The sequence below is a fragment of the Clytia hemisphaerica genome, unplaced genomic scaffold (genome assembly GCF_902728285.1).
Source record: "Clytia hemisphaerica strain Z4C2 unplaced genomic scaffold, Clytia hemisphaerica genome assembly, whole genome shotgun sequence".
Taxonomy (NCBI): domain Eukaryota; kingdom Metazoa; phylum Cnidaria; class Hydrozoa; order Leptothecata; family Clytiidae; genus Clytia; species Clytia hemisphaerica.
The window spans coordinates 1,765,837-1,783,077 of NW_027104146.1; the positions used below are offsets into that span (position 1 = coordinate 1,765,837).

Genomic DNA, 17,241 nt, shown 5'->3' on the forward strand with positions numbered 1-17,241 from the left:
TAATTTGCGTGCAAGCATAATTGACGCAAAGGTTAACGGGATTGAATTTCGGTCAAACAGAAAAATCAATGTCTATTTTTAGATTCGCTACGGTATGCTATTGGAATGACAAAAGTGATTCAAAAGTATACACGCAGTTGAAATTCTCCATTTCAGCGTACAAAAAAAATTGAAAATAATTATTTTGTGACTTGAGAGTAACTAGCTGTATGCGCAGCGTCGCACGCTGCGTGTCCCAATCCAGCAAATCACTATACATCTAAAAAAAAACCAACGGAAGAAAGATAGCTGCTGATTGATGATAAGATTTTGATTTTATAAAAGAAAGGAGAAAAAAGTTCAACGCCATGAAGAGGAGGCTTTGTAGAGCTTTGTTAGATTTTCGAAAACTTTTTATAAAACGTTGTAAACACACACGTTTTAGCATATTAATATATAGATTTTCAAACTATCAAGCTATCTATCAATCATTTTACCTAAGTAATTCAACGAAATAGCATTGTGACGGAATATCAACGGATTTTTTATACCAATTTAAAAATACGGGCGGCAACGAAGCTCGCTTCAAAGACACAATGGAAGATAGACGTCCAGTTATGATTTATCCCATGTGAAGGCGCAGTAATGTACCAAGTATTGACCGTCGTCTAGGAGATCAGGACTAACTCCAGCTCGGTGCTGTGTTTCACTTAATGAAAAGTAAATGCTACTTTGCTAGGACCAACCCATACCATGAGATGGTCGTAGGGTGGACAGAAACTCTACAGGCCGTTCAGTGACTGTGCGACAAATTTGTGCTAGTGTCTAGCAAGCTTGCAAGAAATAAAAACTTTAGGGCTTTGTTCTTTTTTTAGGAAAATAATTCAAAGTCTGACGTCTGGCGCATACAAAGCTATCCAGGCTTAGTGGTCTCAAAGCCAGACTAATTTCATCAAAATTTTATGCTTATGTAGCCACGCAGTTCTGGAAGTAGTAAGCACTTCTCGAAGTCTCAAAGACAGGCTACACAGATTTCTCGTTACCTGCATGAATAATAAAGATATAGGAATTAGAGGATCTTGACGGAATTTACTCAGTAAAATTCTCCAGCTCGGGTTTTTCCGTGGTAAGTCTAAACATTTTAGGGCAATATAACCACCTAGAAGCTCTTAATTCTGGTCTGTAAAATACACACATCGATTTACATGTATTCTTGATTCTTTGCATGTGTCAAACTAAAGAATAAGGTTCAACTTTGTTTAATGTCGAGATACAATGAGAGACTTTGTCAAATATTTGAGAAATAGCTTGTAAGTTTTACCGTTCTTTGGATCAAATCTTACCAAAAAAACATGCTTGTAAAGTGCTGACCAGACACACTTAGCCCTTATATATTCCCCAGGTACCTCTCTGAGTATAATATGAGGAATCGAGTGGCTCTAAACCTTATTAAGCATCATTTCACTAATTCATTTCAGACAAAAAGACCAATTTTGAGAGAAAAAGATCTTTTTTCGACAGTAAGAAAATTGTACTCTAGTCTGTAAAATACACATATTTACTGCAAAATTTTTGAAAATTTGCACAAACAATTTTTAATGCCTTTTCTAGGAGCACATAAAGTTTTGATATGTTTAAAAGCATATTTCTTGAGATATGACTAAAAGAATTGCCTCACTCCATGAAAGCCCGCCTACAACTGCAGCCAAACCTGAGAAAACGAAAGTGATTTATATCTCGAGATAGGAAAGTTTTCAGACCCAGCTTTGTATCTCAAAATTAATCAGTATCAAATTTCCGGTCGATTGATATATGATATGCCTATATTTGGGTTGGAAGAATTTTCAGTTTTGTCTACGGGGGTCACATGACCAAAAATCCGCCATTATGGATACCCAGGTGAGAAATCCAGGTGGCCCAGAAGCTTAAAATATTCTTATTACCATAAGGTTCAAGAAAAACCCCAAGAAAGTTAGTCCACCAAATGGATAAGATACTTCCTGGCTCGTACCTGTATATATGCAAGAAAGTTTTACGCAATAATATCTGTTTTTTTTGCTAGTGCTCCACTGTTTCGTACAATTTTCTTTATCTACTTTTGGAAACCAATCCTCCTCCTCCCTGAACAACACAAACAAGCTGCTATCTGATTTCTTAAAGCCGTTACGACATCCATGACACGTTGCAACATTTCCTGCTCGCTTTTTTATTTCATAGGGACGGATTTGAGGCTCTGGCATTGGTGGTATTGGTGGGAGTGGTCTTCCCAAAGGTAAAAGTGGTTGCTCTTTTCGCTCACTAGGTGGAACTGCATGTTTGGATGCTTTTAAAATAATCTTTGTTGGCATTTCTTTGACCACCTTAGAAGGTTGAGTAATACGGGTACCAGCTCTTTTCCTTTTGACTTTATGGGTATCGTTGGTTCCCGGGTTTCGCGAAAATGAAAACGATCCCTGATTAGTCTCGGATGTCGAAACAATGCTTTGGGCTTGGATGGGCTGGATTGATAAATGGGTATCTTGATAAACAGTTTCAGGGTTTTGCGTTACTGAAGGTATTTCCGGAATAGTCTGGGATATTGAGGCAATGTTTTGAGCCTGGATTGGCTGGGTTGATAAATGGGTATCTCGACCAATGTTTTCAGGCTCTTTCAATACTGAAGAGATCTCGAGATAGGAAAGTTTTCAGACCCAGCTTTGTATCTCAAAATTAATCAGTATCAAATTTCCGGTCGATTGATATATGATATGCCTATATTTGGGTTGGAAGAATTTTCAGTTTTGTCTACGGGGGTCACATGACCAAAAATCCGCCATTATGGATACCCAGGTGAGAAATCCAGGTGGCCCAGAAGCTTAAAATATTCTTATTACCATAAGGTTCAAGAAAAACCCCAAGAAAGTTAGTCCACCAAATGGATAAGATACTTCCTGGCTCGTACCTGTATATATGCAAGAAAGTTTTACGCAATAATATCTGTTTTTTTTGCTAGTGCTCCACTGTTTCGTACAATTTTCTTTATCTACTTTTGGAAACCAATCCTCCTCCTCCCTGAACAACACAAACAAGCTGCTATCTGATTTCTTAAAGCCGTTACGACATCCATGACACGTTGCAACATTTCCTGCTCGCTTTTTTATTTCATAGGGACGGATTTGAGGCTCTGGCATTGGTGGTATTGGTGGGAGTGGTCTTCCCAAAGGTAAAAGTGGTTGCTCTTTTCGCTCACTAGGTGGAACTGCATGTTTGGATGCTTTTAAAATAATCTTTGTTGGCATTTCTTTGACCACCTTAGAAGGTTGAGTAATACGGGTACCAGCTCTTTTCCTTTTGACTTTATGGGTATCGTTGGTTCCCGGGTTTCGCGAAAATGAAAACGATCCCTGATTAGTCTCGGATGTCGAAACAATGCTTTGGGCTTGGATGGGCTGGATTGATAAATGGGTATCTTGATAAACAGTTTCAGGGTTTTGCGTTACTGAAGGTATTTCCGGAATAGTCTGGGATATTGAGGCAATGTTTTGAGCCTGGATTGGCTGGGTTGATAAATGGGTATCTCGACCAATGTTTTCAGGCTCTTTCAATACTGAAGACATTTCTCGATTGGTATGGGTATCTTGATAAATAGTTTCTGGGCTTCCCATTTCTGAAGATATTTCCTGATCGGTCTGGGATGTCGAGGCGATGCTTTGATTCTGGATGGGGTTGATTGATGACTGGGTAACTTGACCAATGATATCGGGGTTTTGCCTGGCAACACTGGAGGTATCATTAAGGGTGTTGGTGTAAGAAAATACACTGTTGGATTTTCTTTTCCCTTTTCTCTTTGACGTTGATTTGGTAGCTTTCTTTCCAGTTTTTGGGTCCTTGTTGACGTTACACAGATCAGAAAGGTTTCGCCCTGTGAATCTGGATGATTGCTTTCTTTTTAATTTGTTAATAAATTTATCTTGAATCCCTTCTCTTTGAGAAACACTAAGGGTGTGCTCACAAATAGCATAAGCTTTGTACCTGTCACATGTCTGTTGACAAGATACGATTCCATCATTTTTGATTGATACTCTATATGGTTGTAACGGGTCGTGTAAATTCTTGACAATTTTTACTGTGGGTGCTCCAGGGGCATCGGTAATACTGTCCGGATTGAGCAATACAGACCCATCATTGAATATGTCCTTAAGAATTGTCATCGGAGGATAAAGAAGTCCAGTTTCCTCGGCTTTTATCTGAAATTCCGTTGTGGACGAGTTGTTAACAACAGATAAAGAATTGAAACGTTTCAAAAATCTTGCGCGTTGTGACTTGTTCATTTGATAAATACGGTTAATGTTAGGAAATTGTTGTCTGTACTCTGGTAGAAGCCGCCAAGAGTTCCTTCCCAAAAGAGCTAATTCGACTTGTTCTTCTTGGTACTCCGAAGCAGTACGCAATAGTTGAACCACTTCTTTTAATGACATTTTGCGTGAGTCGACAAGGCCAGATTTTAGTTTGGCGTTACTCGACTCGTTCGGGTTTTGGGTGTAGGGTTTTGGGGGAAACCCCAGTCCTGTCATTGCTCGTAGTTCGGCAGTCATGCAATTGCGTATGTCGTCTGCTTTATATTGCAAAAAATAGTCCCTAAATTTCTTTTCCCCAGTCCCCATCTGTTCCCACTTAGTCGACAAGCCTCTGACAACGTTTTCAAATTCCTCGATTTCAAGCACATCTACTAACCCAGGCTCCTTGGTATCATTGATGGTTTTACCAAATATGTCCTTGAATATAATACTTTTATTATGTCCGTCAACACCTAACTCGACGAGTTTGCTAGTTACATTGTCTTTCATATGCAAATCGCAGAGCAAATGAAGACTGTCTCGAAAAATAGCCTTCAGCGAATCGTAAAGTGCTTTTTCTGAGTCAGTCCCAAAGACAAGGATGTCACGTGCATCATTGTTCCATTTGACTATTGAGTCAGGGAGCATATAGTATGATTCGTAAGATTTCCCGGTGTGGACTAACGCAGGTCCAATAAGAACGGGATGGACCCCAGCATCAGTTTCAAACATCAAATGTCGATATGTTGTGAGTGTTACGAAATATTGCCCCAGATTGAATGTGGCATCGACACCAAGAACCGAAAAATTGGTGTTTTTGGTGCAAAATCGTTCAATATCTAGCAGTTGCTGATCTGACGAGACAAACACACTAACTTCAGGGATGACACTAAGTTCCCGGATGAACATATCTCCACAAGCTTTTTCCCTTTGATAAAGATCCCTCACCTCGATCAGTTCGTCCTTGTGGACCTTTAGACTACGGTTTATATTGTAGATTTGCATGCTGTTGCGGACAAGCTCATTCGGGCCTTCAACCCCAAGAAAACCCCCCGCATCATTGTAGATTTTGCTGACTAATTTTTTTGGCTTTTCGGTGTTATCTTTAATATAATCAAGAACTGAAACTTTTGTTCTCGTGTAAGGATCATCCGAATGGGAATTCCCGTGTGGGTGTGACGCGAAAACATTTTTTGGCTTGTCATCAAAATAATATTGAAGAAACGATATCGGTGTTCAGTCGAGTGTTACAATGACTTTATGGAAATCCCTGTGATGTCGGTGATAATATACAGCTCGCTTCACTTTAACCATTGTTTTATCATCTATTTTGATTTCTCCTTCGGGAATTTTCACTAGGCGTCCTTTATCCGGTACACAATTCATTCTTTTGGTTCCAGCACGTTCCCAATGCCCATGGAGATCACAAAAGATGTCTTTTGCATTAAGCATGTTATCAGTGTTGACGAGAAAGCTGCAATTGGCATTTACAAAGTTCGGATTGGACTGACACAGCTTGTTACGATCGTATCTTCCATAGTGAATGCTTTCAGCCACTGGCAGGGTTTCTAATGGTTTTGAAGCGATTTTCCAGAAAGGGAATCGTTTGTCACCATCGAGATAACATATAGCCTCTGAAGTTATTCCTAAAATTAGAAAATTTGAAATATCCACCTTAGATAGAATGTCTGGAAATGATAGTCGATCATGTCTACGTTTGTTACGTTAAAGAGAGCAAAGCCTCATCGAGTACAGAGCATAATATACTCTCATTCAAAGGGAAATAACTTCTGAACGCTCGCATTGCTAAGTTTTTTTTTATTGTTAACAAATGTTTATTACAGATCCTTATAGATTACCCTAAGGGAAGAAATTTTGGCGGACGTAAATTTCAGCAAATTTCGCCAATTACCAAAAAGTTATTGCTCTTACCAAAACCAATTCTTGCGAAATTTAGTTTTGTTTAATTGTAATTCATCCTTAGGAGGAATATTTGCACTGACAAAGGAAATGCACATAGCGAATATAGAATTGTCTTAAAAAATTATTACCGAATAAGCTTGATGCGAGAATTTTGATGAATTGATTTCTGAGATAAGCGTATGTATTATAATATAGATACACACAAGAGAAAAACCGCTTTACTCATAAGTACTTTATTCGCTTTGCAAAAATGGGGGCTTTCTTGGGGTTGGGTGCACAAAAATATATTATCATGTTCAACAGTACAATCTTACCAGGTATCTGAATGTCTTTCTTAGAGTCAAATTTAATCTGATTAAGTCGATCTACATATTTGCCATTACCTGAAGAAAAAAAGATCACTTAATAATAGTAATTTTTCATAGAATACAACGGAAATTTTCACATGAAAATATTGAAAAGTAAGTAACACAAAACTTTAACTTGAGGTGTAGTTAGAGGAAAAAATACTTAAACTATGATCCTTCGTCTTGTTGCCACAAGACCTAATTTCATTTGCAATACTGGTAGTACTTAAGAAAGCTTTGAAAGACTTTTCGAAACAAACTTAAACAAGCAACATGCTGAATGAACCTACCTAATGATTAACGTAAGATGAAAAGGAAAAAATGGTAATAATTGTACAAAAATTCAGACTGGAAAAATAAACAAGCTAGTCTAATGAAAATTGTAAATGGTAAAAGGAAATTTCCCCAAATACGAAAATTCGTATTTTATGGTAAACAACAATTTACTTCAGCTATCTTTTAGAGAACCTTGCCCTCTATATTTCTGCCAAAAATCAGAAAAAAAATAATGAAGCAATTTTGCAATAAGTCCAAAAACCAATTTTGCCCAAATTTGCCCAAAAAATTTTTTTTCGAAAATTTGGCTGTGTCACAATTTGGGTATTTTGGCATTTTGCATCATTGTGTAAAAAAGTAAAAATATAATGAGCCAATCCCGAGAAAAGCTTGTAACAGGTAACAGACGAACGGACGAACAGACGAAAAAACGGACATCGGTTAATTTTTAGGACCTCCGAGGTAGATGAAAAAACTGTTCAGTACCTTGTCCTGCATTTTCGATAATAACACAATCACTGTCTGAATCTCGTGTTGTCACGATACTTTTATCTTCACGTTCTGAAAAAGAGAGAGAGTAAATTAGAACAATAAAACTATTCTATTAATTGTCCATTTGACAAAGAAAACATATTGAAAAGCTAAATGAAGATTAATAAAAGTTTGACAGTACCTTGTCCTGTATTTTCGATAATAACACAATCACTGTCTGAATCTAGTGTTGTCACGATACTTTCATCTTGACGTTCTGAAAAAAGAGAAAATTAGTAGAGGGGGAGGGATGACCGACGTTTGTCGAAATTGATAACATTTTTCAGATTCCCTATTTTCTGAAGTTTTTGCCACGATTTGACAATTGAAATAAAATTGGGTAGAACTAGAAGCATTGAAAAAATTAAATTAGGTATTTTTGACAATTTTTCGAAAAATTTTCGAAAATTCTTTAAAATTACCAATTTTACTGTTTTTAAAAACTGCTTTTAAAAGTATTTTAATAATTATCTAATTATAAGTCAAAATACATCAACTTTGTTCATTATATTTGAAGTAATCCAATAATCAAATCGGTGAATAGGCAATATGGTGCTCTTTAAATGATTCTTCCCCATATTTCAATTATCAAAATCTAGACAAAAAGGCCAGAAAAACGATACACCTCAATTTTATTGATTTTTAGTCCATACCAGCACCAGATCCCAAAAATCATCAAAAACTAATCAAAGATCAGCACCCAAAAAAATGTCCAAAATCAACTTTTTCATGAAAAATCACAATTATTTCCCTCTAAAATTAGAATAATAAAACTATTCTTTTAATTGTCTATTTGACAAACAAGGTACTTTGAAAAGCTAAATGAAGATAAGCAAAAGTTTGAAAGTACCTTGTCCTGCATTTTCGATAATAACACAATCACTGTCTGAATCTAGTGTTGTCACGATACTTTCATCTTCACGTTCTGAAAAAAGAGAAAATTAAAATGAAAAGATCTAATAAGGTGTAGCTAAGCACTTCAACATAGAGGAAGAAGATTGCTCCTTAAACTTATTGACCCATCTCCAAGACAACGCACACCTCACCTACACGCTCTTTTATAAGAATAAAAGAATAGCATTATTTTTATTTTTATATTGTACTAAACAATAGACCTCTTGTCTCACACAGATAATTCTTATTGCAAGTTTCACCAAGAAAAACATGGCACCCTTTAGTAAATGCCAAATTTCCATATTGAAAATCCTCAAATCACAGGAGTTTTGCATGTAACAAAAATAGACTTGCAATTTATTCTACAGTGATGACACCATGATAATTCATGGTGCAATACTGTTTTCAATTAATCTTGAAATAAAAGAATTTAGACATTTCATAGTTCTCACAAAATCCAAAATTTACCCTGAGTTTTTCTTTCTTCTGCTCCTTCAATAGATTTTGTAATCGCATATTCCTTATCACTTGATATTTGATGATCATGAATGTTAAAATCTTCTGGTGCTACAAATTAGAAAGATTTGAAAATTGATAGATTGCATTTTTAAATATAGTCCTTTTAATAAATGTTATGATACTTCCCTCAGATATAGTGGATACCCCCACTAGAATGTAGGCCAGGGTTAGGTAGTTTTAAAAATCTTGGCACAGGTGGGGGGTTTGAGGTTTTTAGAGATCAGGTGAGAATTGGCTCATCTAGGTGGAGTAACTTTATTCAGGTGGAGGTTGGAACAATCATGTACAAAATCTTCAAATCCTCCTTTCATACTTGAAGTTTTCTAGATTCAGAAAGGGTTGATACATCCAAAAATCAGCCATATTGATTTTAAGGTGGGTGACTCTATGTGGGGATTGGATGGGTATTGTCCACTATGACCTTGTTTTCGAAGTAATATGACCAGCGGAATTTATTCATACATTAAAGTATGATTTGGTTTCAAAAAAGGCAGTTTGTTGTTTGTGACATTATTTGTGAAAAAGCCTACTTTTTGACGATCTTCAAAAATCGTTTGGAAAATATGTTAAAGAATTACAAGCGATTATGTTATTGTTATGTGGTAAGAATGAAGATAAGATTGAAGTTTTGAATGTACTCACGTATTGAGGATAAAGCTTGGGTTTGCTGTAATGAAAGGCCATGTGTGCTAGACAAAGCGTCTGAGATTTCTAAACAGAGAAGATATAAGATTGCCTTCTTAACTTCTGCACTATTCAACTCTTTTCTTTTAATAAAGGACAAACTCTTATAAACAGACTTCAATCTTTGTTCTGCTTTGTTACACGTCATAATCACAGGTGGAAGAATTGCAGATTTTTGATTTTATGTATCCACCGAGGAAAATACTTGGAATCATAAAATCCCAAATGAGAATTGTTTTTCAAAATTTGTTAAGCTTTATTTGTTTTTTTGGATATTTTTTTATAATGTTTTCAGACAAAAATAAAGTGTTGGGAAAAACTGTCCCCCTATAGAACATATGAGAGAAACTAAATGTTATAAAATCAAGAATGAAAAGTGCATACCTTTTTGTTGTCTCTTGACAATAGGTTCAAAATGCTGCCCTTCTTTGTGTAGGTGAATGATTCCATTTACTGGATTTGCGTCTAAGGCTGGAATGATTACGTTCCGTTGAACCAGCTGACCATTCTCTTTCTCCCAAACAACTGCAGTTGTTTTAGTTGTATTTGATAAGCCGTTAGCCATCATATCAGAAATACAGTTTGCGTAACTTTTATTGTCAAGTGTCTGCTTGATTTCATCATTATAATCTTTTTGTCCAAAGAAAAACGGCTTGTAGTTGTTCCATACGCACCAGATCCAAAAGAGATGTATATGTTGGTTTGAACTTGCTTGTTGAAGATGCTGTCAGTGATATCTCCCATGAATAGAAAATACAATGCCCGTCACCTGGGACTTCAATGATTGAATATGGATCAGGCAGTTGGAATATACTATAAGGATAAATATCAGAAATAATATTCAGATCTTCTTTAAAGGTCGTTCCTAAAAAATTTCTTGTTTCTGTGTTACCAGCCGGGTGAATTTTTGTTTTCAGTATAACTCGCCTGCTAAATTTCATTCATAGGTTTGGAGAATTAAAAATTACATAATTTGAAAATTATTTATGTAATCCAAAATTTCACCTTTCTTCTTTTAGAATTTTTGAAATATATATTGGATCGATTGGATTAAAGTGCACTTTCTAACTATACAGTACAAAATAATCTTTATAATTTATAATTGCAAAGAAAAGTTCCTCTCCCTATCCAGCAAATTAACTGGTTTTGATGATAAGTATTTTCAAGCTACTTTCTTCTCTTTATCTCTTTTGCTAACAGGAATAGGATACGAAAAATATGGTCACCCTAAAAATAATTCCATCAGAAGACCAACTATAATGCCATATAATAGAAATTCTAAAAATAAGACAGCTTTTCTTATTTTAAAAATTAAAAAAATTGAAAAATTAGAATATAAAGAAATCAAAATATCAAGAATTTCAATCTCAAAAGTCTTTTATGAAACCCTGTCAAAGATTCAACCTAGTCACTATTTACATGGTAATGTAGCATTTCTTTAATAAAAAGCACTCGGCTTGGCTCACTAAACTTAACCATTCTTGCAAAATTGGGCATTACTGTATGCTTTAAACATGTTTAACCAATTAGCCAAAAAGTAAAGAAAAACTAAAAAATTACCTCTCTTGTTGAAATGACATTTTTGCTTGATAACAATATAGCTAACGTTTTTCTTATCACTGTATATTATCTGGAAAGCATTGAATAAAGAATTGCTAATAACCTGTAACAATATTTCTATTTATTTACAATCAATCTGTGTACAAATGCAGAAGTTTGAAAACCTTACAATTAAGCTGAAATTCACTAGTATTCTAGGGTCTGAGTGTAATAGAGTGTGCATGATTTTTTAACTAATTTTAACTTCTGATCCTGGTCAGGAATCATGTAAAGGCTGGATAATGGCGGATTTTTCATTTTTAGATGCGAAAATATTTTTTCTGGCGCAACAAACCCACGCATGTTATACCAAACGGTCGGAAATTTTCCCCTGATTAAATTGAGGATATAAAATTGAGGTTGAAAAATTAGATATCTCAAGATATAGATCACTTTCGTTTTCTATTAACTATTTATAACTTTGGTTGCTCATATTCAGCATAAGGCTGAATGACGTCACTTATCATGCTGATATGAGCAAAAATAAAAATTGCCAATTTTGGCTCCAAAAATTGAAAATCGTAAAATTTTGAGTACAGTACAGAAAAGAATTAATAGATAAAAATGACCTTTTTCTTTAAATTATTCATAAAATTTGTATTTAAATGATATATATATATTTGACATTAAAAGGGCAATTACGCAAAAAATGTGCCATATCTTTTTGACACCTGCTTGTCATCATGCTCAAGGTGTGAAGATAATAAGGGGATGAAATGTGTTTTATATTGATGCTATATAAAATTTAGGAAAACTCACAAAATTTCGTTGACATAGCTTTTATATTTCATGAGTTATTACCAAAAGTTTTCGGTTGGTACAAAAATAGCCCCCCCCCCTAGGCATTATAGGGTTAAGAGAATAGAATGAGATGGCTTATAAATTTGCAAATCCTGGAAAATGACTTTCAAAGTAGGCTTGTGTGCAATCATCTTCTAATTACATTAACTATCCTCATCATGTGATTACATATTACATATCAAACAAATCGATTATTGATTACTGAAGTCATATCACTATAGTAATGTTTAACTTGAATTAGGTTTTAATGTCTAAGCAATTTCAGCCTGATATTTCATAATATTGCCTTAACTTTTTGTGGAGGCATGATCTTGCTCTGATATTTTGGTTGCCAAATATATTTGGTTCTTACTAAAATTTAAAAAAAAATTCTACTTTCTCAATACTTTATTTACTGTAATCTCAATTTTTTAATTTTTTTGTCGGTGTCATTTGACGAAGAAAAAATATTGAAAAATATTGCCACTGCACGCATGACAATTTGATTTGGAAAAATTGACTAGAAGCAGTGCATTTATTCAGTTTTCTCCTCTTTTTGCATAAATCTTTTAAAATAAGGAAACATGCACACCAGATGGTTTTTTGAGCATAACTTTGGGCTAAGCCTGTGAGATACAAAGTCTATGCCGGATATATATATCTATCGTATACATGCATTACTTTCTAGACTGTCATAGAGACCCTCGTAATTTTTGAAAATTTAGTACCCCACCCCGACCTGAGTACCGTGAGATTGGGTTTAATTAAAATACAAAATTAAATCAAAACAAAAATGGTAGAGTAGAGCTGCGAGCGGAGCTGCGTAGTTGTATTTAATTTAATGACCTGGTCTTTCATTTGAGGGCTTACTTTGCATGTTAGCCTCCACTGATGCAAGTTACCCAATCCCACGGTATATCATTGGGTGTATAAAGCACCGTGAAGCTGGGTAACTTGCATCAGTGGAGGGAAACTTGCATAGCTATCAAATAACTGACCAATCAAAAGCAGCAAAATTTCAAAAAAAAATTAACTACGCAGCTCCGCTTGCAGCTCTACTCTACCATTTTTGTTTTGATTTAACTTTGTATCTTAATGACCAGCCAGGTTATTTATTTGAGGGCTATGCATGTTAGCCTCCACTGGTGCAAGTTACTCGATCTCACGGTAGCACAGCAGGCAAAAAATTTAAAATTAGAAAAGACTTTGGAGATGCTAGAGTCTTATTATAAAAAGTTATATGCATGGGGTGTTAGCTAGTGTTATGCTAGGTGGGATTTATCAGTAAAATGAAATATAATCCATTGATATGCTTATTAGGTATTGATTGCTTCACTCTATCAATGAACTAAAGCCAGCAGCTAGAGAAAATTTTTTTTGGAGAGAATGGAACAGATTAGCATTAGCTAAAACAAAGAAAGGCCAAGAAAATATTAACCAGCCTCACATTCTTCTCAAATCAAATTTCAAGCCATATACAAATGAAGGCTAAAAAGTGTCTACCTACCTTCTTCTTTATAGATTGAAGTTTCCAAAACTTTTCAAGAATACAAGCCACAGTTACTTGCATACATATTCTACTAACCACTAACCAGCAACTGAACAACAACAAAAAAATGCACGCAATGTTGTTAACTTCGTCAATTTTACAGACCTATAGCAGCCTATAGTCCACTGCATAAAGCCCACCGATATATCGGTGATAAAGCCGCGTAAAACAAGTGTTATCAGAGCACTTAGCTTACCTAGCCCAGATTCTTTTCTTGGAATTTTCTCTACGAGAAAAATTACGAGGGGTCCGGGTTTTCTCGAAAAATTACGAGGGGTCCGGGTTTTCTCGAAAAATTACGAGGGGTCCGGGTTTTCGTGAAAGTCCAGGGTCCTGGTTTTCTCGGGGTCCAGGGTCCGGTCCGGGTCCGGGTTATACAGTGCGCCCTTTTGGCTGTAGCTAAAGCCCGTAATGATGCCGGCCAGCCAGATCTGTATGAATATGTTTTGAAAGCTTCTGTCAAGGTGTTGCGAGAAACTATTACCAAAATATGGGACATGGAAAGCGCTATTGAAAAGATTGGTCTTGACAATCAGACGCGCATGGATGTTATGATGAACCTGATGCAAACAGGTTGTGATGAGTCGTGTGACAGTAAATGGTTTGATTGTGCGAAAGAGATTTTAGACCTAAACAACATTGATATCCGTGTTTTTGCCAAGTCTCTTCGAAAGTTTGTCTCCAAGGGAAGAGCAAAGTATCAAAATATAATGATTTTTGGTCCAGCCAACACTGGTAAGTCTTTCATTCTCAAACCCCTGCAGATTATTTTCAAAGACTTCATTTTTCAAAATCCTTCAAATGACAAGTATGCCTGGGTTGGTGCTGATAGTGCTAAAGTATTTTTACTGAATGATTTTCGGTGGACACCTGGATGCATTTCATGGAGCAACCTTTTGTTACTTCTTGAGGGAGATGTCGTTAAGCTTCCTGCCCCAAAAAACCACTTTGCCGAAGATGTGACAATTGACACTGATGTCCCTATTTTTATGACAAGTCGTTCAAAAATTGCATTGCGTGGTAACACAGAGGAAATAATCGAAGAGAATGCTATGATGGATGTCAGATTTAAGTATTTTAACTTCACACATAAATTTCTTGAGGCTGATCAAAAAGTTATGCCCCCGTGTAGGAAATGTTTTGGGCGTTTGTTTTTCTATTGATGGACTATTGGTTTATGATTAAATCTTACTTGTGCATTTTTTTTTAACATTCAAAGCGATTTTTATTTGACAAGATACTACAAGCTACCGCACATGCTACTGCACATAATCCTTATGGGTTTGCACTGGAAAGCACATGCTACTACATGCTACTGCTGTTTTAAAAAAAATACACAATTTATATCTGGTGAACGTGCCGGGATCCTCATTTGTCTTGCCCCAATGTCGAACAAGGCATTTCGTGCAATTTTTGATTGCTGTCTTGGGCAATTGTCTTGAATTATTAACTTACCAGTCGGGTTAATGGAGTTTCTTAATGCCGGTTTCAAATCCTTCCGAATAATGCCAGCAAACTTTTCTCCAGTAATGGCACCAAAATATCTTGAACAGAGAATAACACCTTTGTTGTAAGACATACCAACCATAAAATTCAAGTTAGTTACACCTGCCTTCCCTGCCTTGGCTGTACACCCAAACTCAAGTCCCTCGTTTGCTTGTCGCCAGATCATTGTTTTGGGTGCTCTTGCTTGATCTCTGGGGTTCTTCTTCCACGCGAAACCTTTTCCATCAAGATAAATAGAGACGCCTCTGGTCCAAAAGTTTAAGCCAAGCTTATACCTTTTTACACGTCTGCAAAAGTCCATACGATTCTTGAGATCTTTTCTTGTCAGCAATCCTTTCTTCCTTGCGCGTAAGTAACGATATCCAGCTCGGTTCATGTAATTGCGTAATGCGCGAATTGTCAATTTATCTTCCAAACCAGAAAATACAGCCAAACGCTTTGCGGTGAAGTTTCCTTCCAATTTTCTTAACCGACCTATGCATCTTAAAAGGTGTCTTTTATCATAGTTTGTTAGCTTCTTTGGTCTTCCCGTGTTCTTCTTTCGCCCATCACATAGTTCCTGGTTGAACGGTTGCTTTGCATGTCGTCTAATACTTCTTTCGCTGTATTGTGGGTACATCTTGTACAGTTCCTTCATCTTGACATTGGACTTCTGATGGAGTGCTTTCAGCTCTGCAGAATGCATACTTTTCATCTTGGCCCATTTCTTCTTTGCCTTCAGTGTCTTCTTAGCAGAATCTTTATTTTCTTTTTCATCAAGGTGCTTAGTGATTTTTTTCGTTTTCATTTCTGCGCTTTTCCTTTACAGAAAATGAAATAACGTACCGTGAAACTATTTTCACAGCGAAAACACAAATTTCTTATAAAAAAAAATACTTTTTTTCTTATAATTAGTTACATAATTTTCTTTTCCAAACTTCCTAACAACCAATTTGTGATGAAAAATAACATTTGAACTAGGATAGCATTGACACCAACTAACCAATTTGACCACATAATGTATATAAAGTCACTTGTATAAAAAATACAACAAATTGCTTATAAAAAACAATAATAAAAATTCCCTCGCCGCTAAAAAATTGGCCTCGCTTATTCCCTAATAACTTTACTACACGAAAATAGAATTGATTAAGTCAAAAGGAACTGATAATACGACCTATTTAAAAAAAATTAATAAAATACCAAAAAATATTAAGAAAAGAAAATTATCAGACAATCGGGGAAATAAATGTTGGCCAGAAATCAATTTCAAAGGTAATTCCCCCCCCCTGCCCCCAAAACTCAATGTTGAGAGTCTATTCATCCCAAAAATGTGACGGTTTTTCAGTCTAACCTCAACATTGAGACTGGGGGGGGGCGGGGGTGCCGCTTTAGAGTTACATTTCATGAAGTTTTTGGCCAACTATTTATTTCCCCGATTGTAGTACTTATTTACTACTAAAATTTGAGAAATTTTCAAAAACTTGCATGATTCAAAGAAATTACTCACAATTTTTGTCCAACTAATGGGATTTCCCTTCAAAATACAGAATTTTGGCAAAAATCCTTTAGGGAAATATTTCATAATCAAAGATTTTTAAAATTGTGTTATTCAAGATTCCGGCTAAATACCTAATAATTTTTTTCATAATATAATAATAGAGCTTTAAATTGTTATCGATGTCGATCATCAATATTTTTTAAGTCAACATTGTCAATAAATTTTGCCTAAGGGACTTTTTCCACAAGTTCAGTTATATAAGCAATTAATGGTTTCAGTCTTTTACAATTCAACAGATTTTTTTGGTATTTGTTCAGTTTTTGGCATAGTGCGTCGATAGCCTCGTTATGTTCACCATAAGTAAATGTAAATGGCTCATTATTATATATATCAAGAATTATTTCTCTGGATAACAAAAAATTTATAATTTTCTTTTCGGAAAGGTAGGATACTAAAATGCATGTATGGGCATCTATCTGTACATGCCATTTGTAGCTGTCATTGGAGAAAATAATTTCTATTATCAACACATCAGATGCTACCTTTAATTGCTGCGTAAAGGAAAGTTGTCGAATCTTCAGAGTCAGAATCAAGTACCTTGCAAAAATTGATTACGAAATGTCTAAACATTTCCACTGTAGTGGAAATTTCTGGTTCACACGTTTCCCATTTTTTACTTGGTCATTCGCATTCGTTTGTCAAATTAAATCTACACGCGGCACTGGCTTGGATAAATAGCGAAATGAGAAAGTATGATGATTTGTTGGACGAGAACGATTCCAATGACGAAGAAATTAACGAAGAACCTGACGAAACAGGATATTTTATATTACATGGGAATAATGGCTTGGTACTTGT

At 35.5% G+C, this 17,241-nt stretch overlaps 2 protein-coding genes across 2 annotated transcripts in view; both read right to left on the reverse strand.

Moving 5' to 3' along the window:
- Nucleotides 1–17,241, reverse strand: part of LOC136813906 (pyridoxal kinase-like) — a 217,365-nt gene that overhangs the window by 111,424 nt on the left and 88,700 nt on the right. The window lies entirely within an intron of this gene.
- LOC136813965 (uncharacterized) lies at nucleotides 5,532–10,034 on the reverse strand. The gene is made up of 8 exons (XM_067070479.1): nucleotides 9,854–10,034; nucleotides 9,428–9,496; nucleotides 8,735–8,833; nucleotides 8,223–8,297; nucleotides 7,515–7,589; nucleotides 7,328–7,402; nucleotides 6,533–6,601; nucleotides 5,532–5,941 (listed from the first exon to the last, which is right to left on the reverse strand). Exons 1-8 carry the CDS (start codon nucleotides 10,032–10,034, stop codon nucleotides 5,532–5,534), a joined length of 1,053 nt encoding a protein of 350 aa, XP_066926580.1.